We start from the raw sequence: 20473 nt of genomic DNA, 5'->3' as shown, positions 1-20473 counted from the left end.
GTTGCCAAGAGACTCGGTGGAAGACAGGTCGTGTTTCCAGGCTTCTGGGTTAATATTCACAGTTTTGAAGTGCCTTCTCCAGCCACTCACCGCCTTGTTTCCTCTCTTGCAGTATGTCCACCACAGCCCCGGGAACTCCAAGCGAGGGTTTGGCATAGATTGCGCCATCCTGTCCTGCCAAGTGTACATCTCACAGATCCTGGTGGCCTCCGCTCTCGGGGGTGTGGTCGACGCAGTGGGGACTGTCCGCGTCATCCCCATGGTGGCCTCTGTGGGCTCTTTCCTGGGCTTCCTGACGGCCACATTCCTGGTGATCTATCCTGACGTGTCAGAGGAGGCCAAGGAGGAGCAGAAAGGCCTGTCTTCCCAGCTGGCCAGCGAAGGCGGGGCCGGTGGGAGCAGCGAAAAGCCCACCGCGCTAAAGCTCACACGGAAGGAGGGCCTGCAGGGACTGGTGGAGACGGAGTCCGTGGTCTGAGCCACACTCCCGTTTACACACATTCCACCGGAAGGGCGGGCGGGCGGGCGGGCGGGTGGTGGGGCCAGGCCACAGGCGGGAGCAGAGACACCGCGGAACCCTGCAGCTGCTGTGGCAGACCCGGCAGTGCGGGCCAGAACCCCTTCGCCCCCATAGCCACGATTCAGCAGTCGTAGCGTAGGTTTGAGCTACTAGGCAAAAATACCACACTAACCACTTTTTCGATAATTAAAAAAATCATTTGAAATATTTTTTTTAATTGAAAAAGATCTTTTAATTTCAGCTCTTTTATTCTGCAGGTATATTATTCTGCATGTTTTAAAATTATATAAAACATTTATATAGACAATAAGCAATTTAGAAAAAATAAGATTTTGCATTTCTAAAATTACAATTGAAAACAAAATCTGACATTCTCTGCTACGTCTTATCTGAATGGTTCAGATAATGGTAGTGTAGCCAGTGACTAAAGTATTTTTACCAAATTTCCTCTCTGTAGACGCCTGCAGGTATTGACGTCTGTCAGGTCTCGTCACGTTGGCTGGTGCCGCAGCTGTTGGAGAGTCGTTTTCTTATGATTATTTTAGAAAAAAAATTTTCTTTTCCGCAATGTGGTTTTCTTAGAAGAACAGCATGTCTTTTCCTCAGCGAGTTTGACACGTTGTGCCCAGGGCAGCCCTGTCCTTGGGCAGCGGCCGCACACCAAAGCGGGGAGGAGGCTGGTCCGGGAGGCCTGGGCAGAAGACAGTGATTCGCAGGGGCGGCTCCCAGCCACCGTGCCCAGGGATGGGATGGGCACCACCTGGGGGCGGAGCGTGAGCCCCAGACGGGCTCCTGCGTGTGCGCGCGAGTGTCTGCGCCCAGCCACGGGACGCCGCTGGTCCCATCTGAAGGACTCTCTTAGGAGGCCAGGTTGCCCCTCCAGACCCCTCCCAACATCGGGGAAGGAAACGTTGACTTTCACTGCACTTTGATGCGTCTCTAAACCATTTGCTGGGGATTCCTGAGAGCAGAGCTCCCGGTGGGCCCTGCCTCCCCCGCCGCAAGGCTACCTCGGGCGTGTGGATGTGCGAGGGCCTCCCCGCTTGTGAAGGGGACATGCGTGCTGGAACCTGTCAGAACTCCATGCCTTCCTCGCCTGCTCACCTGTTCGACGCTGGAATCAGGACAGGTGCAAAGGGAAGCGTACGTCTGGGACAGCGAAGGCCCGTGTCACTGGAGGGTTCCGCACAGTCGTTCTGGTTTCAGCAAATAAGCAAAACTCGAGCAAGTACTGCAGCTATTTGGAAATGTTTTCCAAACCACAGTCTCTTTAGAACTAAGCCGTTTCTGCTCTTCTGATTTGAAACGGTCAGTGTAAGCTTACTGAGATCAGGAGACAGAGGCCCCACACATCACACGGATAAAGTCAGACAATTGTAATACTTTTGCTGCCTCAAGTTGTTTTTTAAATAAAGTACTTTGAAATGCATGAGAATCATGCTGCAATATAATCATTCTAGAGCAAATATATATATACACACATATATATATATTTCAAGATGAAGCTAAAGCAGTTTTGGAATAAATTACTTGAATTTTCTGTGTATTTAGAGGAACGACTGTTTAATGTACTTGATGGGCCTCTGGTCTTGCCATGTCTCCTGCCGCTGGTGGCACTTTGTAGATTGTGTGTTTGTGTCCGGGTGGCAGTTGGGTGCCTGCTCACATGTGGTGTGTCCGCCAGGCCGCGGTGTCCCAGGATCGCAGAGGACTGACTTCAAGAACATTTTCTGTATGTGTGGAAACTTGAGAATGGCCTTGTGAGTCTCGTGCTTGGACAGGGCGAGTCCGACTACTGAAAGTGCTGCCAGCTTTGCTGCGAGCCCTCCGGCCAGCGGGAGCCCCGTGGGCTGGGCACTCTGGCCCTTCTTCTCTGGGGGACGGCACCCCTGGCTTCCTCACCTCGGCCGGGCGTCTGTGGCAGCTCACTCTATGCAACTTGATCCTCTAGTGGCTTTAAGACTGTAGGTCCCCTCTCTCAGACCTGGCTGTGCTTGTCAGGACCTTGAGGCGCAGCCCCCGTCGTAGCTGGTTTCTCCAGCTTCTCATCCTGACGACTGTAAAACAGATGGCGACAAGAGAGCAGCAGACATGGGGTGGCAGCGGCCTGACCCGAGTCAAGATCCGACCCAAACCACACCAAACATGGGTTCAGCCGGGGGCCGCCCCTTGCCCAAGGCTTCCCACCCTCATCTGAAGGTCCAGGGACCGGCTCCAGGGCTCACCAAAGCCGATTCCTCGCCAGCTGGGAGTGCAGAAATCTCGGCCTGGCTGCGACTTGAGTTTGAGGAGGAAGAGGGGCTTCGCAACCCCCGTCTGAACAGTGTGTGAACCCTTGAGATCCCAGCCTCGGCTAATCTGAAGTAAGGATAACAAAGGCCATTCAGTGCCCTGCGCATGACCTTGCCACAGTCGCTGCCAGAGTATGAACGCGCCGGAAGCCAGGGACAGGCGTGACTGTCGGGTGCTCCTCGGTGACAGGAGTCAGTGGCCGCACACTTTGTAGACTCGTCAAGTTATCAGCCCTTCAGGTGTTTGCAAGCAAAGCCCTTCTTAGTGTGCAGGTCAGTGTGCGGACCCCAAATGTGGGCACCGCGGGGGCTGGGGTCCGGGGTCAGTAGAGTCTGTTTCTGGAGCTGCCTTCCCGGGAGGCAGGCACGGGTGACCAGGGCCCTCGCAGTGCGTGTGGGCCCGGCCTGGTCACAGCGAGGACCAGATCGCCGCATCCTTTAGCCTCAACCCCTCCCTTGCACTGAGATTATTTCCAGATTGCACTCACTTGAACCTGTCCGTGTCGTCACCTTGTGTCTTAAGGGAAGCCGAGAAGGGCAGGTGGGCTGGCTGTCTTGTCCGCAACGCGCCATTGTGCCCGCAGCTTGTGTTGGTCAGGCTGCCGCTCAGGTGTCTGTGGCTTCTAACCTTGTACCTCAGATAGATGCAGTACCAAGGCGGGGCTGGGGACACTGGTCAATGTCAAAGGGGAGGTGCTGTGGCTGGCAGCCTTGCCCCAGAGGAAGAGGAGGCCGTGCAGGTGCCACTTGGGGAAGGTGGCCAGCTATCCAGTGCTGAGGACGCAGCTGGAGTATGGCTCATGGCACCCTTGGGGTTTGGGCTGTGCAGGCTGGTGTCCCAGGTGCCTCTGCGCGCTGGCTGGAGTGTCAGGCAGGGTGTTGGTGCGTCGAGTCTTGTGCGATGCACACAGACCGGTTACCAAACTAGGAGAACGTTGGTCTCGTTTGTGGTGGTTTTGTTCCCTATACAAGTCAGCTAAGTAAAAAATCTTTTAACGAGCTTCCCCTTAACACACGGCAGAAGTTTCCAGGTGCCGGAATGCGAGCTGGTGGGAAGGGGCAGAGGCTGTGAGCTCCCAGCTGGGCCGGTCTTCCTGTGACCCCTTTCCCAGGTCTGTCGACAGACTGGCATCATGACGTCCCTGGCGGCTGAAGAGCTAGCTTTGGAGTGTTGTTTTTCTCACTCCCAGGCAGGCGTCTTAGCTGGAATCATCCGACCTGCCACTGAACATGCCAGCGCCGTGTGCTGTCTCTTGGATACCTGTCCTTGAAAACTTCAGGCCCCTGGGAGAAGCACTCCGTCCAGTCCTGTCCCCTGGGGGGAGGCAGGGCCGCTGAGCCCTCCTCAGATGGTTAGTGGCTTCCAGCAGCTCTCAGGAGTGTCTCCTGAAGGCCCCAGGTGTGGAGGACTTGGTCTGTGACCATCTAGAGCTCCCGAGCTGAACAGGAAGCCGTCCTTGCAGCAACAAGAGGGGTGGAAGGGGTGCTGCGGGCTGCCCTCGGCTCTCCCACCTCTGGGGCGGTGATGTTCAGGTGATCGTTTGAAAAATACTCAAAGATACCAACTCTTCCTTTCTATGGCTAATGGTTTGTGCAGCCACCAGCGATGGCGGCCCCTATTAGAAGACCCAGTTTGTAAAACACCAAATACTGCTGCTGTCCACACTAGACATTAACCGGCTTCAGAAAAGATGGACACCTTTTCCCACGCTGTTTCGCTTCTGCCTCAACTTTGGTCCAGCTTTAGCCACCACACAGCGTGCGAGGGACTGCTGCTGCGGAATCGGCCTCATCTGTCCCTCCGCCTCCCACCAGCACATGCCGCTTCTGAGAGACACCAGCTCCCTGCCTCCAAGCCTGCTACCACAGGCCTGTCGTGAGGGACCCCCGCTTCCGAGAGCTCCTGGGGGGGGGTTCTGCCCTTCACCACCTGGGAGAGGTGTCAGTTCAGTTCCGGGTTGAAGAGGCCCGTGCACACAGCATGTTGGGGACCCAGCCTAAAGTTCTTGTCACCTCCTCATGCAAAGCCAGCCATCACTCTCCGGCCAGATCCCCCAAACCTCAAGGTGGCCCCTTGACCAGCCCCTCCTTGGGGCCTCCAGGAGGACTGAGCACCCCTCCCAGCGGCATCCCCTTGCCCTCCACAGGGCTGCCAGGGGCACGTCGCAGGGGCACCGTGGACTGAAACCAGCCCCTGGTGACAGAACGACCCGTTTGTTGGAAATGCCTCGTTGCCAGAGGAACTCCCCAGGCATCTCGGAATGAAACTATTTAGTTCCATTGTGAACTGGCCACAGGACAGCTTTTTATCAACTTATTAAGTTGGAGCACTATAATAGCTCTTGCTGATTTAGCAATGGTATAAGTGTGTGTTAAACACATAATGTTACATTTTATGAGGAGGTCGTAAGAAGGGTCGTATCACTCGACTCTTTTCTATTAGTTGGGTGACAGTGGCCTCATGTTTGTGTCTGTGTGTACACAGAGCCCTTGGGTTCTGCTCTGTTTCTTTGCCAGGCGAATGTTTGTGGCATGCGCTGCTGTCCACGCCCCTCTGTCCTGCACAGGGTTCAGCTGTGCAGTGCCCTGATTTCTTCCATGCAGAGAACCTCCTTGCGTCTGTTTCTCTGTTCCTCTGTGGCTGACTCAATAAACTTTTTCCCTCTGACATGATGATGTGGGTGTGTCTGTCACTTCCCTATGGTCTCCTGCCTTCTGCCTTCCTGGAGCCTAGTGGGTCTAGTAGGCTGAGGCCTGCAGAGAGGAGCCGGGCCCAAGTATGACAGCATTTGTTCCCCAGAGACCCTGTCAGCTCACAAACCTGGGGCCTGTCCCTGCAACCCACGCACAGGCCCCCTCAGCCGTAGCCCCTCCATGGGTGCTCCTTGTGCCTGGAGGTATGAGGGGTCTTGGCTCAGGCAGGGTTGAGGCCCAGGCCTTCTGCAGGCCTGTTCTGGTGGAGTCAGGATGGGGCCCGCGGTCTACCTCTGCTGAAGGGTTCCTGACTGTCTCTGAAGCCAGTGTGGTAAGGAGGCAGCCTGTTTGCTGTTGCTGCCAGCAGGAGTGGCCATGCTGGGCTGAGGACAGGGTGCCCGGTGTGTGCGGCTGGCTTTGGCACCCCAGGGGGCATAACGGGGTCCTGGGGCGGCGGGAAGAGCGCTCCATTGACCTCCCTACAGGCAGAATGAGTCATCTCTGTCCTCTGGCACCTCACTGAGGGTTGTGGCTGGCAGTTGGCAGTGAAGGAAATGAAAGGGAGGGGACTTGCCCCAGGTTACCCGGCAGCTGGGGTTTGAATCCGGAAGCGAGTTTTCTTCAATGGCTCTTCTGATTTGTGGGGCATGGAAGGGGTCCCAGCAGGGCGGGGGGTGTGGGGTAGAAGGGATCTGCTTAGGCTAGGGAGAAAGGGAGGAGGGACTTTGATAGTTGGGGGGTGTCACCCCAGGGCTCCTGGATGGGACCTGTGCAGTTGGGGGCCCACGGAAGCCAGGAGCCTCCGGACCTGGGGACAAGTCCCAACTGGGCCACTCTGGCGCTGTTACCTGGGCACCCTGCTGCAAAACGCAGGCTGATCGCCCTGTCGTGGGGACTAAAGGGATGGCCGCCGTCCTTCTGCCAGATGGGAGTGGGGCGGAGAGCCAAGGCCGCCCAGACTCCGCAGCCAAGACCCCATTTGCCCTCTGGGACTCCGCTTGCCCTCTGGGACTTTGCCCGGGACCCTGCCGGACGCCGTGGCTGATGAGAGCCCACGGCGTCCCCTGTCGTCCTCCCGGTAAGCGCAGCCCCGCCCTATCCCGCCCCACCGTCCCTGGCAGGGAGGGGCCGCGGAAGCCTCCGCCCACCATGGCACGCCCCGCGCTCCCAGAAGTGGGGCTGGGCTTTGGGAACACAGGTGGAGGCTCACGGCCGCGGAGGGCGGCAGGACCCAAAATCCAGGCGCTTCTCTCCCAGGTGGAGGAAGCAGCCAGCGAGAACAGCTTCCTGCAGGGGACGCCCGGCCACCGCACCACTGTGGCCACGGAGACGCTCCCCGCCGGGGCGGGCCTGGAGCAGTGGGAGCCCGAGACACCGGGAGCCCCGCACCCCTGTGGCCGCCCGGGGCCCAGTGCCTGTGGGCAGGGAGGTGGAATAGGCACCCCACGAGGACCCCCGCCCCCGGGTCGTGGGCAGCCATGACGGCGGGGCAGGGGCGAGGGGCGTGTGTTTCTCCGCCCCCCTAGCTGCCTCACCCGGCGCGGGTGCCTGGCCCGCCTGAGCGAGCACCAGACCTGCACCCCGCCAACGCGCCCCCGAGCGACCAGGCTAGGAGCGGACTCCCGGCGCTGCGCCCCTTTCCTGGCCTTTCCCCAGGATGCTCACCAAGGATGAGCCCTGTGTGCCCAACGGCCATCACAGGGCAAGAAGAAGTCGCCAAGACAGAGAATCGGTGCCCCAGGCCTCCCAACCCGCAGTCTTTTTGTTTGTGTGTGTATGTTTGTTTGTTTGTTTGTTTTTGAGACGGTGTCTCACTTTGTCGCCCAGGCTGGAGAGCAGTGGTACAATCTCAGGTGACAGCAACCTCCGCTTCCCAGGTTCAAGCGATTCTCCCGCCTCAGCCTCCCAAGTAGCTGGGATTACTGGCGCCTGCACCCGGCTAATTTTTGTACGTTTAGTAGAGATGGGGTTTCACTATTTTGGCCAGGCTGGGCTCGAACTCCTGACCTCAAATGATCAGCTTGCCTCAACACTTGGTCTCCCAAAGTGCTGGGATTACAGGCATTTTGTTTGTCTCCACACTACTGTTAATTTTTTTTTTTTAAATGAAATTTGGACCACTATGCAGAGTTTTGCAATCTACATTTTTTATTGTTTAGCAAAATATCTTAAACTTTCCTTGTTCCTGCATGTAGACCAACTGCATTCTTTAATAGCTGTTAGCATTCTAGGGTATGACTTTTCTTTTTTCTTTTTTTTTTCTTTGAGACAGGGTCTCCCTCTGTTACCCAGGCTGGAGTGCCTAAGCTTGATCATGGCTCACTGAAGCATCCTGGGCTCTGGCCATCTTCCTGCCTCAGCCTCCTGAGTAGCTGGGACTGAAGGTGCACACCACCATGCCCTGCTTTTTTTTTTTTTTTTTTTTTTTTTTAGAAATAGGGTTTCCCTATGTTGCCTGGGCTGGTCTTGAACTCCTGGGCTCAAGCAGTCCTCCTGCCTTGCTCGGCCTCCCAAAGTTCTGGGATTACAGGTATGAGCCATTTGTTTTCCCATTTTTAAATTGAGCTGTTCATCTTGTTATTGATTTGTAAAAACTCTTTATATATTTTGGATAAAAATTGTCAGATACAGTATTGCAAATATTTTCTTTTTTCCTTAATGATATATTTTGATAAAGTCTAATTTATCAATTTTTTCTTTAGTGTTTAGCTTTTTTTGTGTGTGCTTTCTAGAAAAATCTTTGCACCAAGGTGGCAAGGATATGCTTGTTTCTAGAGCTTCTAGCTTTACAGTTAGGTCAGTGAGCCACCTTGAGTTAAATTATGTGTAGTGAGATAAGTGTTGAGCTGCTTCCCTTTTCCATACATTTATCCAGTCGTTGCAGCACCATTTGCTGAGCAGACTTTCGTTACTGAATTGTCTTGGAATTTTTGTTTTGTACAGTCAACTGACTTTATGCTTGTGCATCTAGACCCTACATTTTGTTCCATTGGTTTAATTATCTATATTTATGTCAAATCCTACCCTATTTTAACTACTATAGCTTTTTGGTAAAGCATAAAGGTATACCAGGCTTCTAGCTTGAGCCATTCCACCTGGCTTGATCTTCTTTTTGAAGGTTATCTTAAATATTCTACTTTGCATTTCCATATATATTATAATCAAATTCGCAACTTTTTTAAAAATTATGTTACCATTTTGATTGGGATTAAATTGAATCTATCAGGTCAATTTGGAGATAACTAACATCTTTAAAATATTTAATCTCCCAGTCCATGAAAATGGTATATCTTTTATTTTGGTCTTTAACATTTTCTCTGAGCAATGTTTTTGAGTTTTCAGTCTTTTATATCATTCATTAAATTTATTTCTACTGAATGTGTTCTTTTATGTTACTGTATTTTAAAAGTTTACAAGTTGTTTTCTGTTAGAATATAGTAATGCAATGATTGTATATTGACCTTGTATCCAGTACCTTACAGAAAAAAACTAGAAAAATATTCTAGTTTTTAAAATAGATTCTTTAGGATTTATATAAATGGTCTTGCTGTCTTCTAATAAAGACGGCTTTGCCTCTTCCAGTACAATCATCTTTTTTTTGCCCCTCATGTTCTGCTGAACCAGTACAATCTTTATGCCTTTTTTCCCCCTATTGCCCTGGCTAGTATCTCTAGTACAATGTTAATAGTAAGGGAGAAAGTGAATATCCCTGCTTTGTTCCCATTCTTAGGGGGAAGGCAATTAGTCTTTCACCATTAAGTATGATGCTTGTTGTAGGTTTCTTGTAAATGCCCTTTATCAATTTGAGGAAGTTCCTTTTTTCTGCATCTATCGAGATGATCATTGCTCTTCTCCATTGTTCTACTGATAAGTTACATTGATTGAATTTTGAATGTTAAATTCACCTTGCATTTTGCAACCCCACTTGGTCATGATATATTAACCTTTAAAAATATTGCTGGATTTGATCTGCTAATATTTTGTTTAAGAAAGTTGCATCTGTGGTTTGGTTTTGTTTTGTTTTGTTTTTGAGACAGAGTTTCACTCTTGTTGCCCACGCTGGAGTGAGTGCAATGGCACAATCTTAGCTCACTGCAACCTTTGCCTCCCAGGTTCAAGCAGTTCTCCTGCCTCAGCCTCCCGACTAGCTGGGATTACAGGCATGCACCACCACGCCCAGCTAATTTTTTTTGTATTTTTAGTAGAGATGGGGCTTCTCCATGTTGGTCAGGCTAGTCTCAAACTCCTAACCTCAGGTGATCTGCCCACCTTGGCCTCCCAAAGTGCTGGGATTACAGGCGTGAGCCACCGTGTCCGGCCCTTTTGTTGTTGTTGTTTAATTGAAGTTTTTGAGGAACAGGTGGTGGTTGGTTACATGGATAAGTTCCTTGGTGGTGATTTGAGATTTTTGTGTACCATCACCTGAGCAGTGTACACTGTACCCAATGTGTAATCTTTCATCCCTTGCCCCTGTCTCACCATTCCCCTCTGAGTCCCTAAAGTCCATTGTATCATTCTCATGCCTTTGCATCCTCATAGCTTAGCTCCCACATATCAGTGAGAACATATGATGTTCTCCATTCTTAGAATAATGGTCTCCAATTCTATCCAGGTTGCTGTGGATACCATTACTTCATTCCTTTTTATGGCTGAGTAGTATTCCATGATGTAAATACACCACATTTTCTTTATCCACTCGCTGATTGATGGGCATTTGGGCTAGTTCCATATTTTTGCAATTGCGAATTGTGCCGCTATAAATATGCACATACAAGTGACTTTTTCATATCATGACTTATTTTCCTCTGGGTAGATACCCAAGGAATTTTGTATCTATATTTCTGATGGAAATTGATCTATAATTTTACTTTCCTTTAAGATCTTTGTCAACTATAGGTTCATGCTGGTCTCCTAACATGAGTTTGGAAGGGTTCTCTCCTCTTCTATTCTTCTGAAAGGGTTTCTGTAAATTCTATTATACCATACTTGAGGGTTTATTAGAATTAACTAGTGAAAGCAATTCAGCCTAGAGAGCTCGTCTTTCTGGGAGATTTTTGACTACAAACCAACTGCCTTTATAGACGTAAGACTCCTCAGATTTTATTCCTCTTTGCGTTGGTTTCATGAAGTTATTTTTAAGAAATTTGCATATTTTATCTAAACTAGTTATTCATAATATCTTTGTGACGTATGTAAGATTTGCATCCCATTTCATTCCTGATATTGGAGTGAAATTCGTGCATGGGTGTGTTTTTCTTGATCAGCCTTGATAGGGGTTATCAATTAGAGAACCAACTTTTGCCTTTGCTGACTGTGTTCCCTTTCATTGAGTTTTGGTTTTTATTATTACCTTCCTTTACTTATTTTATTTAAATATGCATTTGTTTTCTACATTCTTATGATTAAAATTTAGATAGCTGATTTGAAACTTTTCTGCTAATAGAGACATTTAAAGTTATAATTGTTCTCCTTAGCTACGTCTCATACATTTTGGTTTTTAATTTTCTTTAAAAATGAAGAGATAGCATCTCCCTGTGTTGCCCAGGCTGGTCTCGAACTCCTGGGCTCAAGGGATCCTCCTGCCTTGGCCTCCCAAAGTGCTAGGATTATAGGCATGCGCCACTATGCCCGGCCTGCATCCCACACATTCTGATATATTGTGTTTTCACTATCATTCAGTTCAAAATATTTTCTAATTTCCTTTGTGTTTCTTCTTTGACTGATGGGTTATTTTGAAGTATGTTGTTTAATTTCCCAACAAAATTTTAATTTTGGGATTTTTAGGCATATTATCACTGTTGATATCCCATTCCATTTCTGTGTCGTCAGAGAACATAGTCTGTAATATTTAAATCTTCAAATTTATTTTATAGCCCAGCATGTGATCCAGCTTGATCCCAGCATATGATCCAGCTTGATGAACGTTCCCTGTGCACATGAAAAGAATGGATATTCTTCTGTTGTTGGCTGTAGTGTTCTATGTCAGGTCAGGCTGGTTGACAGTGTTGCTAATCTATATCCTTGCTAATTTTTTATTTACTTTTTCTATCAATTTCTGAGAGAAGAGTGTTAAAACCTCTATGATTGTGGATTTTGTCTATTTTCTCCTATAGTTCTACCATGCTTGCTTCATAACTCTTAAATCTCTATTACTAGTTAATTCATCTTCTTGATGAATTGACCTTATTATTATTATGCTTTCCCTGTTTGTTTCTTGTAGTATACCAAGAGGTATGTTTTGTCTGATAGTAATATAACCATACCAGCTTTTTAATACTTACTGTTGGCATAGTAAAACTTTTTCTTTTTCTTTGTTTTCAGACAGGGTCTCACTCTGTCACCCACGCTGAGTGCAGTGACATGATCACAGTTCACTGCAGCATTGACCTCCCAGGCTCAAGCGATCCTCCCACCTCAGCCCCGTGAGTAGGTGGGCTACAGGTCCATACCACCACATCCAGCTAATTTTTTAACGTTTTTATAGAGATGGGGGTCTCACTGTGTTACCCAGGCTGGTCCTGAATTCCTGGGCCCAAGTGATCCTCCTGCCTCAGCTTCCCAAAGTGCTAAGATTATAGTTGTGAGCCACCACATCCAGCCTAAAACTTTTTTCATCCTTCTACTCTTACCTCATTTGTGTTTTTATATTTAAAGTGAGTCACTTATAGACAACTTATAGTTGGGTTTCCTTTTAGATCTAGTTTGACAGCCTCTGCCTTTTAATTGGAGTATTGCATCCATTTACACTTAATGTAATTATCAATATGGTTAGGTGGAAGTCTACCATCTTGCTACTTATTTTCTACTTGTCACATCTGGCTTTTTGTTCCTCTGTCACTGCTTTCCTGTCTTTTTTGGTAAATCTTTTTTAATACTTAATTTTGTAGCCATCCCTGTGGGGATGTCAGTGATGCTCAGGCACCACTACCTGCACCATTGTCCTACTGCATCTCCTTTGAGCCTCCTGTCAACCTCTGCACACAGGGCCTCAGCCCCTAGCCCCAGATGCCTACCACTAGACCCAGCAGAACCGTAGCAGTGGTTTGCTGGCCCAGCACCTAAAGCCGCAGAATACGCCCCCTTGGCCCTCAGGGAAAGATGCAGAGCTAGTGCGACTTACTCTTCTCCACCACCAAAGTAAGGTGAGTTTACCCCCTCCCTCATCCCAGGATCCTCCCTGAATGGGCCAGGGGCTAACACATCTCAGGACCACCAGCCTCAGCCCCTCCCAGTGCCTTGTTAAAGGTGAGAGCACTGGTGGAAAGAAAGGCTGCACGCCAGGGCAAGAGCAGCTTCTGAGGGCCTCCCGAAGGCCAGCCCTGCCTTCTTGGAGGGAGGAGTATATGCCCCCAACCTCCGCTTTGCTCTTAGTACTTGGGCCACAGTATCCTGGGTGTAAAATGGGGGTGATCCTCTCCATGCCACAGGGTCCTGAGGGTCATACACAACCGTGCCCCTAAAGCCCCTGGCACAACACCTGACTGGGGCACACGGGCAACACACCGGCAACGAACAGCAGCTGGGAGAGTTTCCTGTGGCTGAACAGGCGTGGCGGTGGGGGTCATGCACCTGACGTTTGTTTTCTCACCGTTCTGGAGGCCAGAAGTCTGAGATCCAGGGGCCGGTAGGGCCACACCCACTCTGAAGGCTCCGGGGGAAGAAGCGTCCCGGCCTCTTCCAGCTCCCCATGGCTCCAGGCTCCTGGGCTTGTGGCTGCATCGCTCCTGCCTCTGCCCGTCTTCACGTGGCCTCTCCTTATGTGTCTTTTCCTCTCCTCCTTAGGACATTTGTCGCTGGATTTAGGGCCCGCCCAGAATCCAGGAGGGGCTCATCTTCAGATCCTTAATTCCATCTGCAAAGACCCTTTATCTAGGTAAGGTCAGATTCACAGGTCCCAGGGGTCAGGACATGGACACATGTTTTTGAGGGCGCCATTCAACCCGCAACAGGAGCCATCGCATTCTCATTTCTCCTCCCTTAATGTTTTCACGGGCCCAGCACACAGGCCAGGATGGCGCATTCTTTGAGATGTTCCTGGGAGCCCAGCAACAGACTGGGTGTTCAGTGTGCCCCCGTCGGTCTCCATGTGGGCCCTGCAAGAAGGAACACCCCTGTTTTACAGGGGATTCAGGGCTTGTGGCCAGATCTGCAGCTAGGCCTCCCAACTGGCCCCAGTGCATCTGCCGTGCCCGTGACCCCAGGCTGTGTCTCTAAGAATCCACCAAGGTTCCAGGGCAGATAACTGCAGAGCTCCTCGCAGTCCTATGCACGCCTCGGCTCACACTGCAGCTCAGCGGCAGCAACGCAGGCGACAGAAGCCAGCCCTGTGTCTGTGAGCCTCTGCCTTGCCTTCTGGGGGATGGCACAGTATTGCTCCAAGACATGCAGACAGCTGCGGACAGCAGAGACAGTGAGGCAACCCTGCCGCACTCTCCAACCATGCCCTCCTCAGCCATGCAGAGAAAGCACCCCTTCATCTGTGCAAGCAATCCTCAAGAAGTAGACAAAATTCACGCACTTTCAATTCAGATGTTACAGTCACATCCAATGCAAAGGGCTGTCCTTTGAAAACAGCTGATGTACACACATCTTCCAAGAACAAATCATGGAAATGTTACCAGGTGATTGTCTCTACAACCTCTGCCTCAGTGATGGGGACTTGGGGTAAGCTTTTGGTTGGCGTTGTGAACAGTGCCCGCTCCCTAAAGCAAGCTTTCTTTTCTGTTGTTTGAAATACGGCAGGAGAACTTAAATTCTATGAAAATATTTCCGGTTCAAGAGAAATACTTTTTTGCCCCAATTTAATTCAGGTTTCTAAAGCAGAGGCAGGGACAGCATCACAGTCTGTTGAATGAATTCCGGCTCATTTGGGGCCTTTCCATGACAAATCGCTCCTAATGGAATCTCTCCGAAGCACAGGGAAAAACATCGAAGGCATCAGAGTGCCCTTTCCATTTCAGTAAACACTGGCCGGGATTCTATTTGCATCACACAGAATCAACATGGAACCCAGGCCTGCCCAGCACATATTCTCCCTGGCTAGCACCTCGTTCACGTCTGTTTTCTCTTTTATATGAGTGACCATTTCCTAAAACGCAACACCCTGTCAAGTAAGATCTTGGAAATTATCACCATGGAGAAAAGACCTGAAGAATCTGCATTAAAATAACATGACCGGTGCCTAGAGTGAGGAAGGAGCCCGTTCAGAATGGTCCTGGGTCATTTTCAAGACCTTCCCCCAGTCACTGTTGGGTGAAGTGAGGAAGCTGGACATCAGTGTTTATTAAACCAGATTTATTCTCCACAAGCTGAAGATACCTGAGGTTACATGAGGACTGGCATTAAATAATGTATACATGTATTTCTGACAGGCTTTTATCATAGGGATTCCTGTATTTACAGAAGCAAAACCCAACCTCTCCCCAGCTAGAAAGTGGAAAGCTGTTCCCGCTGCAGGCGCAGCCTCGGGGGAGGATGAGGCCTCCCGGTTCTGCTCCGCCCACATTCTCAGACCGCCCCAAGGAGTTAGTGGCTACGCAAAGCTGAGCCTTGGGGGAAAACCTGGTCCATGGTGTGGACTCTCCAAACTGCAGACCCAACCAGAGACCGGGCCCACCTTTCCATCTGGAGGCACTGCAGAGTTTCTGAAAGTGGCCCATCCCAGGAGCCTGGCAAACACCCCCAGAGACCCTCAGGATGAGCCAGCTCTGGGGCTGCGTCTTGGGAAGCCAGGGCTCCATGGCCCAGCTTGTGGATGGGTGCCCAGGGGGCAGGCCCCACGCCCTCAGCACGTGCTGAGATGCTCCCTCCAGCTCCAACAACCACACCAGAACCTTCCATAGAACATTTAAGTAATGAAATCTCAACATTACAGTAAAAAGGTGCAAAGGGTCTCTTTTGCAAATATTTCTGTACAGCTAAGATCTTGCTGAGTTCAGTAAAGCATCTTGCACGTACACATGTGCAGTGCGCACGCGAGTTCCGGGAAACTGAACGGCACACGGCAAGACGAGGTCATACATGATGGTATTTTCCTGTTGATCCCGTGTAGTTTCCTGAGCATGATATTTTAGATGGAACTTTTTCTGGTCTGTGATCTTTGGTAGAAAAAAGGTCTCTAGGATTATTATAAAAATTTTACATTTACTAAAAAGAAAAGGAAAAAAGACAGCTTGCCTCAGCTGGCCCAACCCCTGTCCCAAACACCTGATCCCAGGGTGGTCCCCTCCATCTGAGTAGGCCCTGTCCACCTTCTCTGATGGGAGAGAGACCACAGTGGTTACCTGAACCACCCTTCTCCCAGGCCTCTCTGGAGGTCCCGGGGCCCCCGGCTCACTGTCATGTGCCCAGCCCAGTGTTCCTCGGTGACTCATAAGGACTGGGTGAGTGAATGAATGAAGTAAGGAAAGGTAAAACCAGAGACATGAGGGCCACGGGTCACCTGTGACTCGGCCAAGCTGCTGGCTTCAGTGCCAGCCCCTGGTTGTGGATTCCAGAACTTTCTAGGCAACACACAAAGTAACCTCCCAGCAGAGGTTATCACAAACAAGATGCAGCTGCCCGCCTGAGACACACCCCAACAGGAAACACCCTTGGTGCAGTCTAACCGGGGTGCCCGAAGGCCTGAGAGAAGGTGCGTGGCCATGGGTCTTGTGGCTGGCCACACGGTAAGCGGGCTCCATGTCGAGCCTGGGCTGCCCTGTCCCGCCACTCCTCTGGGCTTCTGATCCTGGCGGGCTCTAGGGGGCAGCCCGTCCCCACACATAGGGCATGGTTCCACTCGGCAGGCTCAGCCATGTTTACTCCCCTTTCCAAATGGCGATCTTCCCCTCCTCCCTGCCCGACCCACTCAGCACGTATCTGTCCTCGGCCGAGCACAGTGTCCTCACGGTATCCGTGTGCGCCACCAGCTCCTTCTCCACGGTCTTCCTCTCCGCATCAATCACGTAGATTTTCCCCCTGGGTGTTCCCTGCCACAGCCCTCGGCTGCCCACCCAGACCTGCCAGGGAGACACAGGAGTGGTCAGTGGGGAAAGAAGCCCCTCCCAGGCATGCCAGGGCTTTGCCCGGCTACCCGGAATGGACGCGTGTGCCTCCAAATCTACGGCCTTCCTGGAGAGGGGCTCTGCCGCCTGAGGGTCAGGGCCACCTGGCAGGTGCAGAGGACCTTTCTCAGGCTTAGAACTTAATGGCCAAGGGGCCTCTAGGGAACAAGACTGCACTGCGTGCTGGAAAGGTGCTGGGGGTGCATCTTAAGTGTTCTCACCAAACAAAAAACGCCACCTGTGTGACGTGACAGATACGGTAATTAGCTTGTGATTATTTCACAATGTATATCAAAATATCACCTTGTATACCTTAGATATATATAATTTTGTCAATTATATCCCAATTAAGTTATGGGGGAAAATGCTAAATAAATTCCCCTCTCCCGCCCCCGCCCCACCATGTCTCAGACTTGCTCGGGGCCTGGAAGTCCAGCTTTCCTTCCAATTTCTCCCTTTTCAGATGAGAATGTCTAGCCTCTGCCTGGCCCAGCCTTGTATTTTGGGAAGAGACGACTGTTTCTAGGTGCGCAGGTTCACCATGGAAGAGAGGTTAGTTCTGCCCCAGGTGGGACCCGCCCACAGCTCACCCACATCGGAAGGCACTGGCTTCACTTGGAGATCTGGGGCTCAGAACTGATGCTGGCATGGGCTAGGACTTCGGGGGATGCAGTGACGGAGGGGGTGTATTTTGCATATGGGACAGATGTGGATTTGGGGGGCCAGAGGGCAGACTCTAATGGGTTGAACGGTGTCCCCCCAAATCCATGTCCTCCCTGAACCTCAGAATGTGAGCTTCTTTGGAAACAGTCTGCAGATAGTTCAGATGTGGTTAATCCAGTATGACCAGCATCCCCATAAGAGACACACACACGGAGAGAGAGCGCCGTGTGGCGCAGGCACAGATTAGAGTGCCACGTCCACAGTCAGGGCACGCCAAGGATGGCGGCCACACGAGCGGGTGGCAGAGAGAAGGGCCTGGAGTGCACGGTCCCCCCGAGCCCCCAAGGGAAGCAGCTCTGGTGACACCTTGGTTTTGGACCTCCGGCCTCGAGAACTGTGAGAAAATTAAATTCTGTCATTTGAAGCCATCCAGTTTGGGGGAATGCACTGTGGAGTGCTTGGACCACACCATGAAACCAGCACATGGTGACCTGTGGGCCCGCTGGTGCCAACCCTGCGCGTGCCTATTAGGAGGGGGCCTGAGAGGCTAAGGCAGGAGGGCACGAGGGCGTGCGGCTGGCTCTCGGGAGCATGGGGACGCGGTCAGGGCAAGTGAGACCTGGAGGGGATGCAGGGGGTGGCGGGCCCTCCACCCTACCTGCTTCTTCACCCGGATCATGCAGATGATCTCAGAGCAGTCCTTGAGGGGCACCCTCTGCGGGGGCTGGGCCAGGTCCTTCAGGCTCCAGATGTAAACCTCGCTGCATCCTGCACAGGCCGCCCACAGCTGCTCCTGCTGAAACACAGGGCACAGTGTGGGCTGTGGGCCCCGGGCCACGCGCATGCTAGGCCCACAGCCCCTGCTGGGATACCTCGGGAAGGAGCTGGAAGGCCAGGAAGGAGGTACTGATGTCTTTGAAGTGCTCCTCAATCTTCAATTCTTGACAGAGGAATCCATTCGTTGTCATGACCATGATGCTGTTACCTGTGCCTGCGGAAGGAAGGCGCTAGGATGGGGCTAGGCAGCGCCATTGGCAATGTAAGAGGCCAGCACCAGAGCCGGGCCCACTGCTCTTTCCAGCGTGGTGACAGGGGGATCGCCATGTGCCACATGGCGCCTGAGGTGTGCACGGGTGAGGTCTACCAGGAAAAAATGCAAGATAGAAACCTGGGTCTTTAAGAAGAAATGAAGGTCACCAGAAAAGGTAAGTATGTGGGCAATTTCTTAATTTTTCTTAATTTTCTTGAAAGATCATTGACTGCTTAAGCAAAAAATTATAAAGAATATATTATTGGGATTACCACAGTTGACACTGTTGTAAACTTCTTACCCTATCCGTGAAGCAGTATCATAGTTAGTTAAGGAGGAGGGTGATCGGTTAAGGTTGCATATTGCAATTCTTAGAGCAACCACTGAAAAATAAAACAAAAATATAATGCTTAAAAACAATAAGAAGATTAAATTGAACATAAAAATATTCAATACAAAAGAGGGCAAGAAAGGAAGACAAAACAAACAACAGATGAGGTGAAGAAGGACAATTGCTGGCTTGCACCCAACCACGTTGCTACTGGCCCTGAAAGCGAGCGAACAGTGGGCAGGGGCCTGCACGGGCACTGTTCCAGAGGAGGCGTCGGTGGGCACCGGGCACATGACAGAGTGCTCAGCACCATCAGCCGTGAGGGAGCCACAAATCCAAACCACAGGACACCACTTCACTCCCGCTGGGATGGTGTCAGTAAAAACAGGTGAGAACCAGTTTGGGTGAGGATGTGAAGAAACGAAGCCTGAGACTGCTGGTGGGGTGGAAGCTGATGCCGCCACTTCAGAAAACAGTCTGACAGTTTTTCAAACAGTTAAGCAGAGTTAACCCAGTGCCCACTTGGGGCAGGGGAAGGATGAGCAAGTTGTTCCATATGCACACAATGGAATATGACCCTGCAAGAAGGAACGAGCTATTGATATTGATACTCAGAACGTCAGCGATGAATACCGTAAACATTCTGCTGACTGAATAAAGCCAGATACAGAAGAAGGCATACTGTAGAGTCCATTTATAGAAAGTTCTGTAAAAATCAAATTCAGAGTGACAGAACTAAGAGCACTTGTATCCCTGGAATGGGAGCATGGCCTGGAAAGGGGCACAGACGCTTTCAGCTGTGATGGAAACGCTGCATATCTTGACTTGTTTCATGGTTATGTAGTTTAGATGTTTGTCAAAACACAACAAACTGAGCAGTTTTTGGCAGGCTTTACTATATGTGAAACATGCTTCCATTACAAAGAAGAAAATGTATTTCCAGCCGTCACTCATGTAATCTGGCACACGCCGAGGAAGACCTCAAAGTGCAGGCAACTTCCGTGCTCTGGGGTGTCCAGAAATGCAGACACAGCCGCCAGGCAAAGCACCTGCTCCTCCCATCACCCCCTGGCAAAATGCCCAGTCTGGGTCCACGGAGAGTCCCAGACTGCAGCTCTGTGCCAAGCGGCCGAGGGTAACAGGGCACGGGCTTGCCAGCTGCCCCAGGTGTGGAGACATGACGCACACAGAGGCCTCCCAAGAGGAGCAGCCGTGACTCTGGGGGACACCTGAGCCAGCTTCAACCCCAGAGCAGGGCACAGCGAAAGCCAAGGTGAGGGGCAGGAGAGCAGTGGTGCATCCGGGCAAGGCAGGTGTCCCATCAGCCACCGGGCGGAAAAGCTGAGGGAGGCCTGGGGAACCTGCAGGAGCAGCAGTGCAGGTGGAGTAAAGGTTTCTGTGGCCACAGAAAGGGAACCCAAGTTTAAAATAAAGACCGGAAAGGCGTGAAGCAAAGGAAGGATGCTTTCTGCTCTCGTTCAGCATCCTTTTCCCAGAGCAGGGAGGTAGGCTGCCCGCTCTGAGGGCAGGGGCCAGACTTACAGCACCACAGGCAGCCGCCGTGCAGTCTGATGGATGTGAGGCCGCCGCTCGACAGCTGGAAGCGGCTGGTCACCTGCAGTGTGCTCACATTCCACGCCAGCACCGTGCCGTCCATGCTGCATGAGTACACCTCGCTGGGGGGCACAAAACACACACCCACACACCTTTAACTCGGGCCCTTGAAAACTGCGCAAGTTTTAACCCAGGGAAGAACCAAGTCGCCATGAGAGAAAATGTGCTCAACATGGATAACCTGCAAACATGATAATAACGTGCAAACATACTGTGAATGCGGCCACAGCCAGGCTTGGCTCAAATGTAACTGACTCGGCGGAAAAAGACGGGTTTCTCGGGACA

At 51.1% G+C, this 20473-nt stretch overlaps 2 protein-coding genes, 1 long non-coding RNA gene and 1 pseudogene across 6 annotated transcripts in view; 3 read left to right on the top strand and 1 right to left on the bottom strand.

Annotated features, from left to right (window-relative positions):
- SLC45A4 (solute carrier family 45 member 4) overlaps positions 1-5479 on the top strand; it is a 47240-nt gene extending 41761 nt beyond the window's left edge. The window contains exon 7 of the mRNA XM_017962376.3: positions 113-5479. Coding sequence (XP_017817865.1) covers positions 113-478 — 366 coding nt within the window. The 3' untranslated portion in view covers positions 479-5479. The remainder of the gene's footprint in view (positions 1-112) is intronic.
- LOC103887191 lies at positions 4503-5479 on the top strand (annotated as a pseudogene). The gene has a single exon (XR_651185.3). The product of XR_651185.3 is annotated as an uncharacterized LOC103887191 (transcript).
- A 6557-nt stretch (positions 5480-12036) lies between these two features.
- Positions 12037-15461, top strand: LOC108587399. Its single transcript, XR_004185961.1, has 2 exons — positions 12037-12647; positions 13288-15461. It is a non-coding gene; the product is annotated as an uncharacterized LOC108587399 (long non-coding RNA).
- Positions 14779-20473, bottom strand: part of DENND3 (DENN domain containing 3) — a 68448-nt gene continuing 62753 nt past the window's right edge. Inside the window, exons 20-24 of one of the 3 annotated variants that reach the window (XR_001905970.3) lie at positions 20117-20250; positions 18545-18626; positions 18086-18204; positions 17872-18009; positions 16289-16505 (exon numbers count right to left, since the gene is read on the bottom strand). Coding sequence is in view for 2 of the 3 variants with exons in the window: in XM_009213673.3 (XP_009211937.2) it covers positions 16305-16505; positions 17872-18009; positions 18086-18204; positions 20117-20250 (592 nt within the window). In the remaining variant the exon portion in view is untranslated. Of the gene's footprint in view, positions 16506-17871; positions 18010-18085; positions 18205-18544; positions 18627-20116; positions 20251-20473 lie in introns of all 3 variants that reach the window. The other 2 variants (XM_009213673.3, XM_009213674.3) reach the window with 2 other exon arrangements.

This window comes from Papio anubis, chromosome 8, assembly GCF_008728515.1.
Source record: "Papio anubis isolate 15944 chromosome 8, Panubis1.0, whole genome shotgun sequence".
Lineage (NCBI taxonomy): Eukaryota > Metazoa > Chordata > Mammalia > Primates > Cercopithecidae > Papio > Papio anubis.
This window is presented reverse-complemented; position numbering and strand designations above follow the sequence as displayed.